The sequence below is a fragment of the Colius striatus genome, chromosome 9 (genome assembly GCF_028858725.1).
Source record: "Colius striatus isolate bColStr4 chromosome 9, bColStr4.1.hap1, whole genome shotgun sequence".
NCBI lineage: Eukaryota > Metazoa > Chordata > Aves > Coliiformes > Coliidae > Colius > Colius striatus.
Genome location: NC_084767.1, coordinates 2,559,968 through 2,572,685, shown reverse-complemented (window position 1 = coordinate 2,572,685; position 12,718 = coordinate 2,559,968). Strand labels below are relative to the sequence as shown.

Here is a 12,718-nt window from a genome sequence, read left to right as displayed (position 1 = left end):
TTTAGGATCCTAATGGAGAAGGCTGGGATTGAGAGCACTCTAAAGAATACAAAAATAATCTCCTTAAATAAAGGACAAAACCCCTGTTCGGGACAAATCCAAGTTCTGTTACCTTAACAATAAGTAAAGCTTCAGAGAAATTTGAAGAAAAATAAGGATATAAAATCTAAAGGAATAATATACACAGAGAATTTTCAGGAAGGAAACTGTGCCTGGGCTAATATCGATCTTTGCAAAGTTGGCTGACTTCCTAGGTAAGTGAAGTACAGTACATCTGGTCTACGGAGACATCAAAAGTGTTTGGCATGTTGCCCTGTGGAGTGATGTTACTTAGGCTTGGGTCAGGAACTAGCCATGGGGCAGGTGATAGTGGATGAGCAGAGGGTACCTGGGAGTCAGTGAGCAGTCAAAACATGGATCTTTTAGGACGAAACATCGTTTTTGCTCTTTTCTGTAGTACAAAATGTTGGCGTGTGGAGCAGAGCACTGCTGAGCTTTTTTAAAACAGAAGAGGAGGATTTCTCCCATAGAGCACAGGGTGACCTTCTGGGCTGAAATTGCCTGGGCTCAAACTGGGATGAAATACAGCAGTGAAGAGTACAAAATCGTGCTCTGAGGTTAAATAATGAGCGTTTTGGCTATTGGCTGACAGCTCAGAATCTGTAGAGGAGGAGAAAGATCTTACTGCATTTAGACAGTCGCAGGGTAGATGTGACCCTGCAATGTGACACAGCCATGCCAGGGGCAGCCCAGGGCTTAGGCAAATCCTTCTATAAGGAGAGGAGTCCTGGCACGCTTCCCACTCCCCTCAAGCCACACAAAAGGCCCCTTTCTGGCATACATGCCTGTGTCAATCATTAGCTAGAAATCTAGAGCTGGTTAAATAGATTCTTGGCTTTGAATGTTGATGACAGGCTTGGAGTATTACCTAATAAGGTGGGACTGATTGATGTCATGTTGTGCTATATATATTCCTGCCCCTACCTGCAGTCTTCCTCTCCCACACAGAGAGTTAGGAAGCTGCAGTGGAGCAGTACCACTGTCTGCCATGAAGATAACAGGGGGTTTTGTGAGGGCAGCTCTAGCCTTTTGCTACTGCTTAGGTGAGTATTTCCTGGGATATTGCTGAGATTGATGTAGCTGAATCAGAGCTGAATTTTCATTTCTGTGAAAGTATTTGAGTCTTGTAACGTGGAGGGGAGACTTAACCCATGAAGAAATATTCTTCCTGAGAGAGTGTAGCGAAAACATTAGACTGAAGTTTCATCAGACCTCATACAGGCAGTTGTTTTCATCTTGGTTTGTAGGAGCAAAGTGCTGAAGCAGCAGTCCTAGTACAGGGTAGGAGATTGCACATAGTAATACTGTGTAGAAGGGCAAAGTAAAACTGCTGGAAATGGCATCATTGTCCATGTTAGCAATATAAATGCAAACTTTAACTTCTCGAGCTGCTCTTTAAGTTTACTGTGCTGTTCCTGGTAACTGAGAAGGATTTGTTTGGAGTTGGACAGTGCCAGTGGTTGACAGTCATCTTAAACTGTCAGAGTTTTTAAAAGTCAAATATAAAGTTTCTTACAAGAGGTTAAAAGTCAAGAGTACTGAATTGAAAGTACTTGTATCAGTTCCCTGGGATGTCTTAAGGATGGGTTAGTATATGTGCTCTCCCCTGGTTTATCTCCCCTCCAAAATGCAATGAAACTTTATTTAGTAACTTTTAATACATCCTAGGGCCATTTACTGGCACACTGTAAAACTCCAGCTTTTCCCCAACCCAATAAACTAGCCACCAGCAGTCACTGAGTGGAATGTTTTTGTGAAAAGACTTACATGGATCTTCTCTGCATATCCATAACTTGATTTTTTTTTTCTTTCAGGTGTTGCCTTTGGAGTTGAGGTGAGCTACAGATCTATTTATCCTGTTCTATTCCAGGTTTCTGGTAAAGTAGAAACACTATGCAATTACCTATTGAGCAAGGGGATTCAATCTGATGAAAGCTTGGCTGTTCAAATAATTCTTGCCAGTGTATGATTGAATGATGTTGCCAGTTTCATGATAATGTAAAAGACCCTCCATTTTTTACAAGATTTTCAGTTCATGAAATAAAACAAAGAAAGTGAGAAATAATTACAAAATCCTATTTTATTAACTCTTAGACATAATTTAGTTGCTCCAAGGTAAAGGCAGTGGGTTATCTCCTCGTGAGGAATACTGCTTTTAAGATGATATGATGGAACCAGAACAGTTTGAGTTGGAAGGGGCTGTACAGATCATCTCGTTCCAACCCCTTTCCATAGGCAGAGACACCTTCCCCTGGACCAGATTGCTCAAAAGCCCATTCAGCCTGGTCTGGAGAACTTCCAGGGATGATGCTGCCACAACCTCTCTGGGCAACCTGCTCCAGTGTCTCGCTGTCCTCACAGGGAAAAACTTTGTTCTCCCATCTAGCCTAAATCTACTCTCTTTCAGTTTGAAGCCATTATCCCCTTGTCCTACCACTACATGCCCTTGTAAAAAGTCCCTTTCTGTCTATAGTAGGTTCCCTTTTGGAACTAGAAGCAGTTTTAGGAAGTTGAAAGCATTAAAAACTATGCTTCTGCTATATTTTTCTATACAGTAAGACTCACAGAACTGTGCTCCTTGCATAGTTTTTCTATACCTACATCATAAAGCGGAAAACAGCAGGGTCTGTGTGAGGGATTTGTCTGCAGGTTCTTCCCACGCTGTTAGCAGACTCCTGTAACTCACCAGAGACTGTAGCACGATTCGAAACGATCAGATTTTGAGCTGAGGGGCTCTGGTATACAGCCGGGCTCCCAATTACCAGCTGCCTTCACTAAGCACCGTCTCGCTCTTCCTCTGTGCCGTGCCTCCCCCAGACACCAGCAGAAAAGCATAATCAGAAACTTCTGTAGAGAAGATTCACTCCTGACTGCCTGAGCAGATTCAAAATAATACCTCTAATTTACTTCTCGGCAGGAGCTATGGTGGTGGGAGGCTGCAGGGGGTTTCTTTCCATGGGGGAGCCAATGTTGGGGCTGATTCTATGCTGCTTTCACAGATTGATTGCAGCCAGTATCCCAGTAGCATCAACAAGGATGGGGAGACCTTGGTAGCTTGCCCAAGGATCTTTAAGCCAGTCTGTGGCACTGATGGCATCACGTACAGCAATGACTGTGGGATCTGCTTCAACAACAAGTGAGTATTGCTCAAAACATAGCAGAAGCCTCAGGGCAGGGTGCTAAGGTGAGGGTGGCAGCTTCATCCCCCGAAGATGAACTGGGCAGAGGAGCATGTGAGTCAGCAGCTGGGTGCTGACACCACTAGCTTCAAGGCAATGCTACTGTCCACAATCCCTGACAGAGGTCTGCTTTTTTCTAGGAAACGCGAGGCCAATGTGGAGAAGGCACATGATGGAGAGTGCAAGCTGGAACCTATTGTGGTAAGACAAAGTCCATGGAAGACTTCAGCTGGCTGTAAAAGGGGACAGTTCAAACACCACTTATGAGGAGAACAGAACATGCACAGTTGGTCTGCACAGCTAAAATCTGATGATAACCAAAGCTGAGAGGGATTTTATGGGCAATCTGGTACCGTGTCTCTGTGGTTTTCTAATTCATACTTCTAGTCTCTATAATTGGGAATAAGATGAAAATGTAGGGCTGGCTGAAGGTTGGATCTCACCACCTGGATAGCTCCAGCAGGATCTGATGAAGGACATCACAAAACTCAAATCACAGTCCTTCGTGCTGTGCCTTTTTGTTTTAGCAGAAGAAAATTCCTCCAGAACAGGCTTCCACTTTTGATAGTGGAATTAGTTGGATGCTGGATTTGTCCCCAAAGGCTGAGGGAGAGTAAGCAAACTACCTGAGTGTTACATCTTTAAATTAACAGTGTGCTGGTTTTTTTTTTTTCCTCTGTTCCTGCTATTTTGCAGGTTGATTGCAGTAGGTACCAAAAAACTGTAGCAGATGGTCAGGTCATGGTAGCATGTCCAAGGATTCTGAAACCAGTCTGTGGCTCAGATATCTTGACTTATGACAACGAATGTGAGATGTGTGCCTATAATGTGTAAGTACTGTGCATAGAACATCCTTCTGCATAATTAGTTGATAGTTAAGGCTCTGAGAAGCACCTCTGTAAAACCCTGGTCTGTCTTAAAGCAAATGTCTCTGTAGATCTTTTTGGAGCTGACTGCTTGTCATTCTCCAGCCAACCTGAGTTTTCTTCCCCATTTTCTGTCTGTACTTGTGAGAGGAATCACAAAAGAAGTGGAGGACCACCCAGAGCAAAGCCACAAACAATTGGAAGTGTTTCTTGTAGCATCTGATTGCTCCTACCTAACAGTTAATTGCTTTGTGATATGGAAGTACCATACATTTGGTGCTACCATCTGCAGGGTGCATTCAGACAAGTACTGCATTCAAGCAGTACTTGTGTCTCACAAGGCTGGTGGGATATTACTTTCCTGTCTCAGTGCCTAGAGTGTAGTGGGAAAAGTTATTCTCAAGACTTCCTAACCAAAACATTTCTTTCTTTCAGAGAACACGAAGCCAACATTAGCAAGATACATGATGGAGAATGCACACATGAGGATGTCACTGTAAGTGAAATAGAAGCCAAAAATCCATCTCTTAGGGCTGTTAATAAAATCTTGAGAACCCCATATATTTCCCTGGGACCACATGACAAGGTTTACGAGGGTCCAAGTCCATACTTTGCTTTCCTGCACAGTGAGGGTGGATTTTGCATCCTCCCTGCTCCAAAGAGAGGGTCATCCAATGCATACCATACAAAACCAGTGACAGAGGAAGGAGATGGATATGAAATGAGAAGCTGCAGTCAAGTTAATGCTGCAGAGCTCACTTCCCTATATACCAAGATGGCTTTTGTGCCCAGGAGAAGGGGAGGCCCAAGATTTTGCTTGCCAACATGCTGTGCAGGTTGACAGTTGCCTCTCTGGAGATCACAAGCGTTTCCACCCTTTGCAACAGGGATTCAAAACTCCCATACTGGTTGGTTTTGCAGACATAGTGAGACTCATAAGAGCACTAAGCATACGTAAGTTTATTGTATGTTTGTATAAGACCAACAGTCTGGTGTCTCAGGAAAGAGAATCTTCTGTATTTCAACATCAAAAGGCCATTCCCCAGCTGGCAACCATTTGTTTTCTACCCTTTCAAACCCTATGCTGAACGTTGTGCTCATCTGAAGTAACAAGTAATTGCAGAGCTGGAGAAGTGGGGAGAAAACCAGCACAAACCAAAATAGCATTAGTCAGACTTTCAACTGGTGAAAACTAAATTCAAGACCTTTTTTGATCAGAATGGGCCCAAAATTTTGTGTGTATTCTTCTGCCTGAAGGATCCCTACTCCAAGATAGCCCTTTTTCTTGATTCCTAAGGATAATACTCAGGAAACTTGTTTCTGATTGAAGATTTAGCTTCAGTGTCTCAGGGCTTTGTCCAGTTGCAGAAACAATGGGAACTGCGAGATGGAATCACAAAGGTTTTGCAGCAACGTTCCTCTCATAGCAAGGGCTCTACCAGAGCTTTCTCCTTATATTGACAGATTAACTGTGATAAGTACCCAAGAGTAACCACTGAAGAGGGCAAAGTGCTAGTATCCTGTCCAAGGAACCTGGATCCAGTTTGTGGCACAGATGACGTTACATATGATAATGAATGTGGGATCTGTGCCCACAATGGGTAAGTGCCATACAAAGAGCACTCCTTCTAAGTGGCCAGCAATGCTTTGCAGTCCTGAAAACCATTCTTCTGCATTTCTGCTTATGCCTATTTCAAGTCTCTCAGAAACTGGATTGGCTTTGGATTTTCCTTCATTTTCCTTCTGATACATTCTTTGTGCTTATGAGGGGAAACCTTGAAAACTCAGATGGCAGCTCCTTGGCTTAGTCTTTGGGCTGGTCAGTGATTGGACAGAGGAAGGAGTAATTCAGAATATTACTTTAAACTACATGTATGACCAGGTGTGATGACCTTTTTAATAAGTAATGTAGCTATTCTGATGCACTCTTATAGAGTCTGAAGATGTGGTTTGCTTAGTTTCACACATGACTGTGACCAAGAGGTTAAGCATTTAGTTCTTTGATGTTATTGTTTCCCTCTTGCAGACATCACAGGGCTCATATTGGCAGAAAGCATAAGGGAAAATGCAAGCAGGAGACTTCTGAGGTAAGTATTCAATATAAGGCATATTTATCCTCTTAGCTGTATCAAGTGAAGGTTCTCTGAGGCTACATCTACTCTGAAATTGAGCTGGCCTGAAGCTTGACTTTCCCCACATGTCTATTAAGTCTTGTTAGGCCCTTGTGTTGAGGATATCTACAAATCCCATCTGTCCTGAGGCACTCATTGTCCATACAGGCCTGGCAGATGGGAGCTAGGCACAGGGTTTTCATCACAAATTCATACCTACACCAACCTTTGGGGTGGGGACATATTCCAATATATGGAGCACACCTCAAGGTTTGATCCAAGTGTATCAGATGAGAAGTCCTAGAGCTGGTGTCTAGGAAATGCCAGCACATAAACGTAGAATTCTCTCAGCTGGGGCTTAGATCTCTCTTTGTGAAGATGCTTTTCAAATGTATTGTCAGCCAAGTTCCAAATTCTTTCACTGTTTTGTGTATATCTATATTGCAGAATTAAAAGAGGACTGTGAGGGGTGTTGGTTGGTTGGTTGGTTGTTTTGTTATGGTTTTTTTCTTGCTTTTTTTTTTTTTGGCATATCTTGCATGTAGGATTGACCAAGCTACTTACCCTAGTGATCTGGCATCTCACAAACCATGCAGTGCTGTGCAGTTGCCCCTGTGCAAGAAAGGATTCGTGCAGAACTGACTCAGCCTGGTTTTGAGAGGACTGAGCTGTAGCGTTTGTGTTGTCTCAGCATCCCAAAAGACATGGCAGGAGGTTATGTTGGGGGTTTTCTCGGAACAGAGGCTTCTCCAGGTTTGACATTCCTGCTTTTTGCAGATTGATTGCAGTCAATACCCATCAAGGATTATTAAGGATGGTAAAGCCCACATACGCTGTCCAAGGATCCTGCTCCCGGTCTGTGGCACGGATGGATATACTTATGACAATGACTGTGGCATCTGTGCCCATAACCTGTAAGTACTGTACTTGAGACTCTCTTTTGGAGTGACTAACCATGCTCCAGACGACCTTTCTTTTGATACCAGTATTTCTGTGTGTCTCTTTTTGATTCTCTTTCAACCTTCTAAAGCTTCTGACACTTTGATTTTTGTTCCCTAGTGCTCTGTGCTCCTTGGGGGAGCTGTGGGGACTCAACTCTCAGTCTGAATACGCTGAGGGCTGTGGTATTTGAGCAGAGGATAGATGGAGTTGATGCATAGCACACATTGAGACCTGATAGGTCTGTTACTGCTCAGGATTCAGCTGGTCCATTAGGCAATCAGGTGTCTCCTGTACTGTGTATATTGGCTATAAGTTTGGCTTGCTTTCTTGGGCAGCTGGATGTCATGGGACTTAACTGGTGAGCGTGCTAACACCAACCTCTCCCTTTCAGAGAACATGGGACTCACGTAAAGAAAAGCCATAAGGGAAGATGCAAGAAGGAAAGCACTCCTGTAAGTGTAACTACCTACACAATAAGTGCCATTTCTTACTCTCTCTGTTCTCCAGGAAGGCCCCTGTCTGGACGTCAGTGCACTCACCATGCTCCCACGTGCATGGAGGGATGATGCACGGGGCTGGTACTGATCACAGCAGCTGCTGCCAATGTGCTGTACATGAGGGCAAGAGAGAATGGGAACAGGCCAGGACTTCAGAAACAAAATGTCACAAACTGCAGATCTCAGAACAGAAATCATCAGAGGCAGCCCGAGAACCTCACAGCCCCTTTTTAGCACTGTAGAAGGAGGAAGACAAGAGACTGTTAGATGTCTGTGTATACATTCAGTGCTAGGATTTCCACTGCATTAGACAGGCAGGTTAAAAAGAAGTCTTTGTGCTCTGGTCAGCCAGGAAAATCTGCTGTTAGGTATGCATACAGAAATAGCTTTATCATCCTGCACAGTAACAATATGTGCTGAGTGCATTTATTCAGCTTATGCAGAGCGGCTCTGAAGCACCAAAAATAATTTCATGCATCCTGAGGGACTGCACTATATTTTCTATGCTAAAGACACATTGTTAAAATGCTGTATTTGCTTTAATTTGCTCCCGGACCATGTGGGAAATATGTGTAATAAGAGGCACTGCACTGGGGAAACTATGCAAAATGACAGTGAAGTGTGAGTGATGCTTAGCTGTTGTGGGTTGACTTCCAATAGGTGTTTTGTCTATTCATCCTCAAGTATTTAAACTGATATATTTTAGATGTTGTGAATATTTTCTTTTCAGTAGGAGCTGGTGAAACAGTTCTTGCTGCTGTTTTGACAAAGCTGAAATAATCTCTGATTTAGTTAACTATGTCAAGCTGGACTTAATGTCAAACACTTTAAATCAGATTCCTTAAGTGCTTGTTTTAACACTTGCATGCTTACTGCTCTAGGAAAAGGATCTTTTTGGCCAGCTGTTCCTTTCTTCTCTCTGTTAGCAGACAATACCAAACCCAACCACAGTTACTTAATTCATAATAGAAAGCTAAACTTTAAAAAGACTAATTTTCCCATGGCAGAAGCTTTTAAACTCTGGAGGCTTTGAGTGGACAGACTGCAGGTGAGGCACTCTTCCATCTCCCAGCAGCTGACCCAGCGTTGTTATTTCTCCCCAGGTTGACTGCAGCACATACCTGAGTGGTGCCAAGACCGGTGAAGCCAGCACAGCCTGCCCCTTCATCCTGCACGAGGTCTGTGGTACAGACGGTATCACCTACACCAACGACTGTGAGCTGTGTGCCCATAACATGTAAGTCCTGGAGGTCACCTCCTGAGAGCTCCACAGAGTTCCTTGTGTGTTTTTAACTCTGCCTTCTCTTCCAGTGAGTTTGGAACCAACGTTTCCAAGAGGCATGATGGAAGGTGCAGGGAGGAAACTCACGAAGTAAGTGAAACTTAAGGAACAATAAGAGCTTGAGCTGATGCTGATTGTGTAACTTGAATAACCACCGGTTAGTTTTGGTGATGTGGCCTCCAGTGGGATGTCACAGCTTGTGCTGTCCTTCCTTTTTTGCGTGAATATCACCTTCCCTGCAGCAGGAACATTCCGTGCTTCCTGCACGCAGCTGGGAGAGGGAGGAGGAGAGGACAGGTGAGGAATGAGTTATGAGACAGGTAGCATAAATGATTTAAGACTTTACAAGAAGAAATCCCTTTCCCACAGCACTCTGTCATAGCTGCTACAGGAACCTAACAGTCTGGTTTGGCAGTTCAGGAGGGGGATGCAGAGGACCTGGGGTTCTTCTGGGTGCTTGCATTTTACAGAGGGATGTTCTGCAAAGATTAGAAAACTGCCTGTGTTTTGAGTGCTGGTACCTAATGTACCAGGGAATTCAACCCCCTCTTTTTTTTGTTGTAAATGCAATGTAATCTAATGTACACCAACAATGAATGTTGTAAAAATACCAGATTAACTGTATTTGGCCAGCTCTAAACTATTTACACTCACTGGGGAATAACAGAACAAAGCCATCTCATTAGCATGTGTTTGAAAGAGTCAACATCCCGAGTCAGATATTTCATTTCTATACAAACAAACTATGAAATGTCATTCCTTTGTTTCCCGACTATTCTTTGTGCTTGGGCCAAGTGAGATACATAAATCAGGGAGGAAGAGCTCACATACTGTAGAAACTGGGAGTGCTACAACACAAGGCCAGTTCTTCAACTGGTGTAAATCAGCTCCTACTTCTGACAGTCCTGCTGGCAGATTTCAACACTTGGAGAGCTGTCCCGTTGCAACAAAAGGCCTGTCAGCACATCTCCCCTCCATTCTTGTGGGCTGTGAAAAACACCTTGGTGGCAGTCAGCCCTCTTGCAGGAAGTGCATTAATCATGCCTTTTTGATTTGCAGATTATTTCAGAGCTGCATTTTGTAATATCCTGGTAGGTTCAGCAGCTATAGGGGCATCATGAAAAATACAAAGCTGAATGAGTAATGTCTATCTTCAAGCCTTGATTTGGTCTTCTCCAGCATAGGGCTGTGAAAGGAAATGTTTTCCATGAGGAAGGAGTTAATATATTACCATAATCCATCCCATGGCAGATCCTAAAAAGCAGAGGCAGAAGCTGGGGGTTGTGTCTGGGCACCTTTGCACAGAGCAGAGCCCACGCCAGACCTTTTGCCATCTTTGTTCCCCAGATCAACTGCAGCCAGTACCCAACTTCCACTCTGGAGGATGGCAGAGAGCTGATGGCCTGCACCATGATCTATGACCCTGTCTGTGGTACAAATGGTGTCACTTATGCCAGTGAATGTACACTGTGTGCCCACAATGTGTAAGTACTCCTCCTTCCTGGGGAATTCCCAGTGGTGTCGATTGGATCCATGTGTGCCAAGTCATACGCGAGGGCTCTCTCTGAAACTCGGTGCTGGACGGGTCCCATCTGTCTGCTTCCATTTTCCTGCTTGCCCTGATGGATGTTTGACATGGATGTTTGACCCCAGAGCCCCTCACAGGGGATGCATTAGCTGGAGGGAGTGTTATTACAAAGACATGTGCTTGGGCCGTGAGAGCATATTCCTTGTGCAATCCTAAGCTATTTTATCTGAAAATCTCCTGTGCACTATGTGGGAGTGAGGTTTGTTCTTGCACTGCAGTCCTAATGAGGAAAGTTGCAGCTAATGATGGTCTCCCCTTCCTCCAGGGAGCATCGGGCCAGTGTTGGCAAAAGAAAGAACGGACGTTGTGAAGAGGATATTACAAAAGTGAGTGGGAAAGGATGGAAACAGAGTGAGGTCCAATGTCAATTACACTCATGGGGGACCATCACTTGCTCTGGGTTACAAAATGGGGCAGCAGTGGCATGCAGACCTGAGGATATCCCTTGAGAATTACACAGTGGTCATAAAACAGCAAATGATCATCCCATTGCTCTGTAACAATGCAGGAAAAGACATGTTAGTGAGCAGAAATAGTACAAGATCACATCTGCCACCAGAAGAAAACCTTGAGTGGGTTGATACAATGCTATAGTTTCATTTCTCAGTGGGGTGTCTTTCCTTATGCTGGGGGTCACGGTTTGCTCTCAGGCGGACTCACATCTAACTTCTGTGTGCAGGAGCACTGCAAGGACATGAAAGAAATCTCTCCAATCTGTACCATGGAATATTTTCCCCACTGCGGCTCTGATGGCAGAACATACGGCAACAAATGTGTCTTCTGCAGTGCCTACCTGTATGTACAAGAGTAAACCCCTTCCTTTCATGAGTATTTGGGCTTTTGAGACTGTTCTTTGTCTCAGACAACACTTGGGCTAGTGAAGGGAGGAACAAGGCTTCATCACTGAATATACTCAGTATCTGATCCTTTTCTCTCTCCTTTTCTCACCAGGGAAAGCAACAGGACACTCAGCCTGGTGCGTATGGCTGAATGCTAAGTCTCTGCTAGAGTCCAGCCCAGGAAGATAAACTCCCTTGCACCTGACTTTCCATGGGCTGATCTTCCCCAGCAACTTTCCTTCAGTTATCTCATTTCCCCAGCTCCTGAAATACTTGTTCAATAAACTCATTTGGCAACATTTCTCTGTCTTAATGCCATGTCTCATCCTTTTTGTCCTTTCTCCTTGCTGACATGATACTTCTAGTGGTGCATAGGTATTTTTCTGTTGGTATTCTGCTCTACCAAACAACGTTGCTAAACTTTTCCTGCCATGTGTCCGTGACAGCCCTGCTGTGATGAGGGCATGATATCCCCTTGGAGCTCCTAAGCACTTTCTTGCTCCTCAGAATCTCCATGTTAGTCTCATTTTGCCATTATTATCTCTGAATGACCTGATCATGGACTGTATAGTTTGAATAGGAATTTCATCTCTAAGTGTATGGTTCATCTCCTCCATAGGTCAATGTCTAAAGTGATAGTTTGCTCTCAAGAGGATTGCTTTGTTGCTGTGGGCTAGAAAGAGAAATTGATGGCCTAGCCAAGAGTTGTCCCTGTCCTGGTTCCCGTTGTCTGTGCAGCCTGTCCCATGGAAGAGGCAGCAGCTGCTGTGTCAGTAAAGGTGATCCCGGTCTTGTCTCCACCGAATTTGTCCTCAGTGTTGAATGCTGATGCTGCTATAGGATGTAATCTACAGGAGGGGAATGCTGAGCTCCCTTCAGATTCATAGACAGCAGAAGTGTTGTCTTGCTTAAATATCTTGATTTAATGCAGCAGAGTATCTTCAGGGCTGGTGGGCAGAAATGAGCCCTGGGGTGAGGGACAGCCGTGGTATATCACTGCAGCCTTCTAAAGCCATTCAGGAAAGGAAAGGATGTAGAGGTGCACTTGTGACCAGTTCTAGCTGAATATACAAGTCGTAGCAAAGCAGTTCTGCCTGATAGTCGTGTTTTGCCCACCTTTCTGAGGCCAAAGAGCTCAGGATCTGGTGATACCACTACAGTTGCTTTGGTGTCTGTATAGATAGCAGGAAGGTAGGGGGACCTAGGGACTGCCCCTCATCTGTTGGCAACATGGGTATATCCATGACCACCAGCTTCATACCAGGTCACCAAAGCTTATTGCAAATCCAATATTTCAAGTTTAAAGGATTTCTTCTGTACCACAGCCTGCACCTCCCCAATAAAATATCCCATT

General features: G+C 44.3%; 1 protein-coding gene across 1 annotated transcript; it reads left to right on the top strand.

Annotated features, from left to right (window-relative positions):
* The first annotated feature begins 1,048 nt into the window (after window positions 1-1,048).
* Window positions 1,049-11,608, top strand: LOC104563439 (ovoinhibitor). Its single transcript, XM_062002177.1, has 16 exons — window positions 1,049-1,103; window positions 1,875-1,894; window positions 3,060-3,196; window positions 3,380-3,440; window positions 3,936-4,069; window positions 4,541-4,601; window positions 5,570-5,706; window positions 6,132-6,192; window positions 6,994-7,130; window positions 7,550-7,610; window positions 8,759-8,892; window positions 8,967-9,027; window positions 10,285-10,421; window positions 10,791-10,851; window positions 11,205-11,320; window positions 11,477-11,608. The coding sequence occupies exons 1-16, from the start codon at window positions 1,049-1,051 to the stop codon at window positions 11,520-11,522; spliced, it is 1,419 nt and encodes a 472-aa protein (XP_061858161.1). The 3' UTR covers window positions 11,523-11,608.
* The last annotated feature ends 1,110 nt before the right edge of the window (window positions 11,609-12,718 follow it).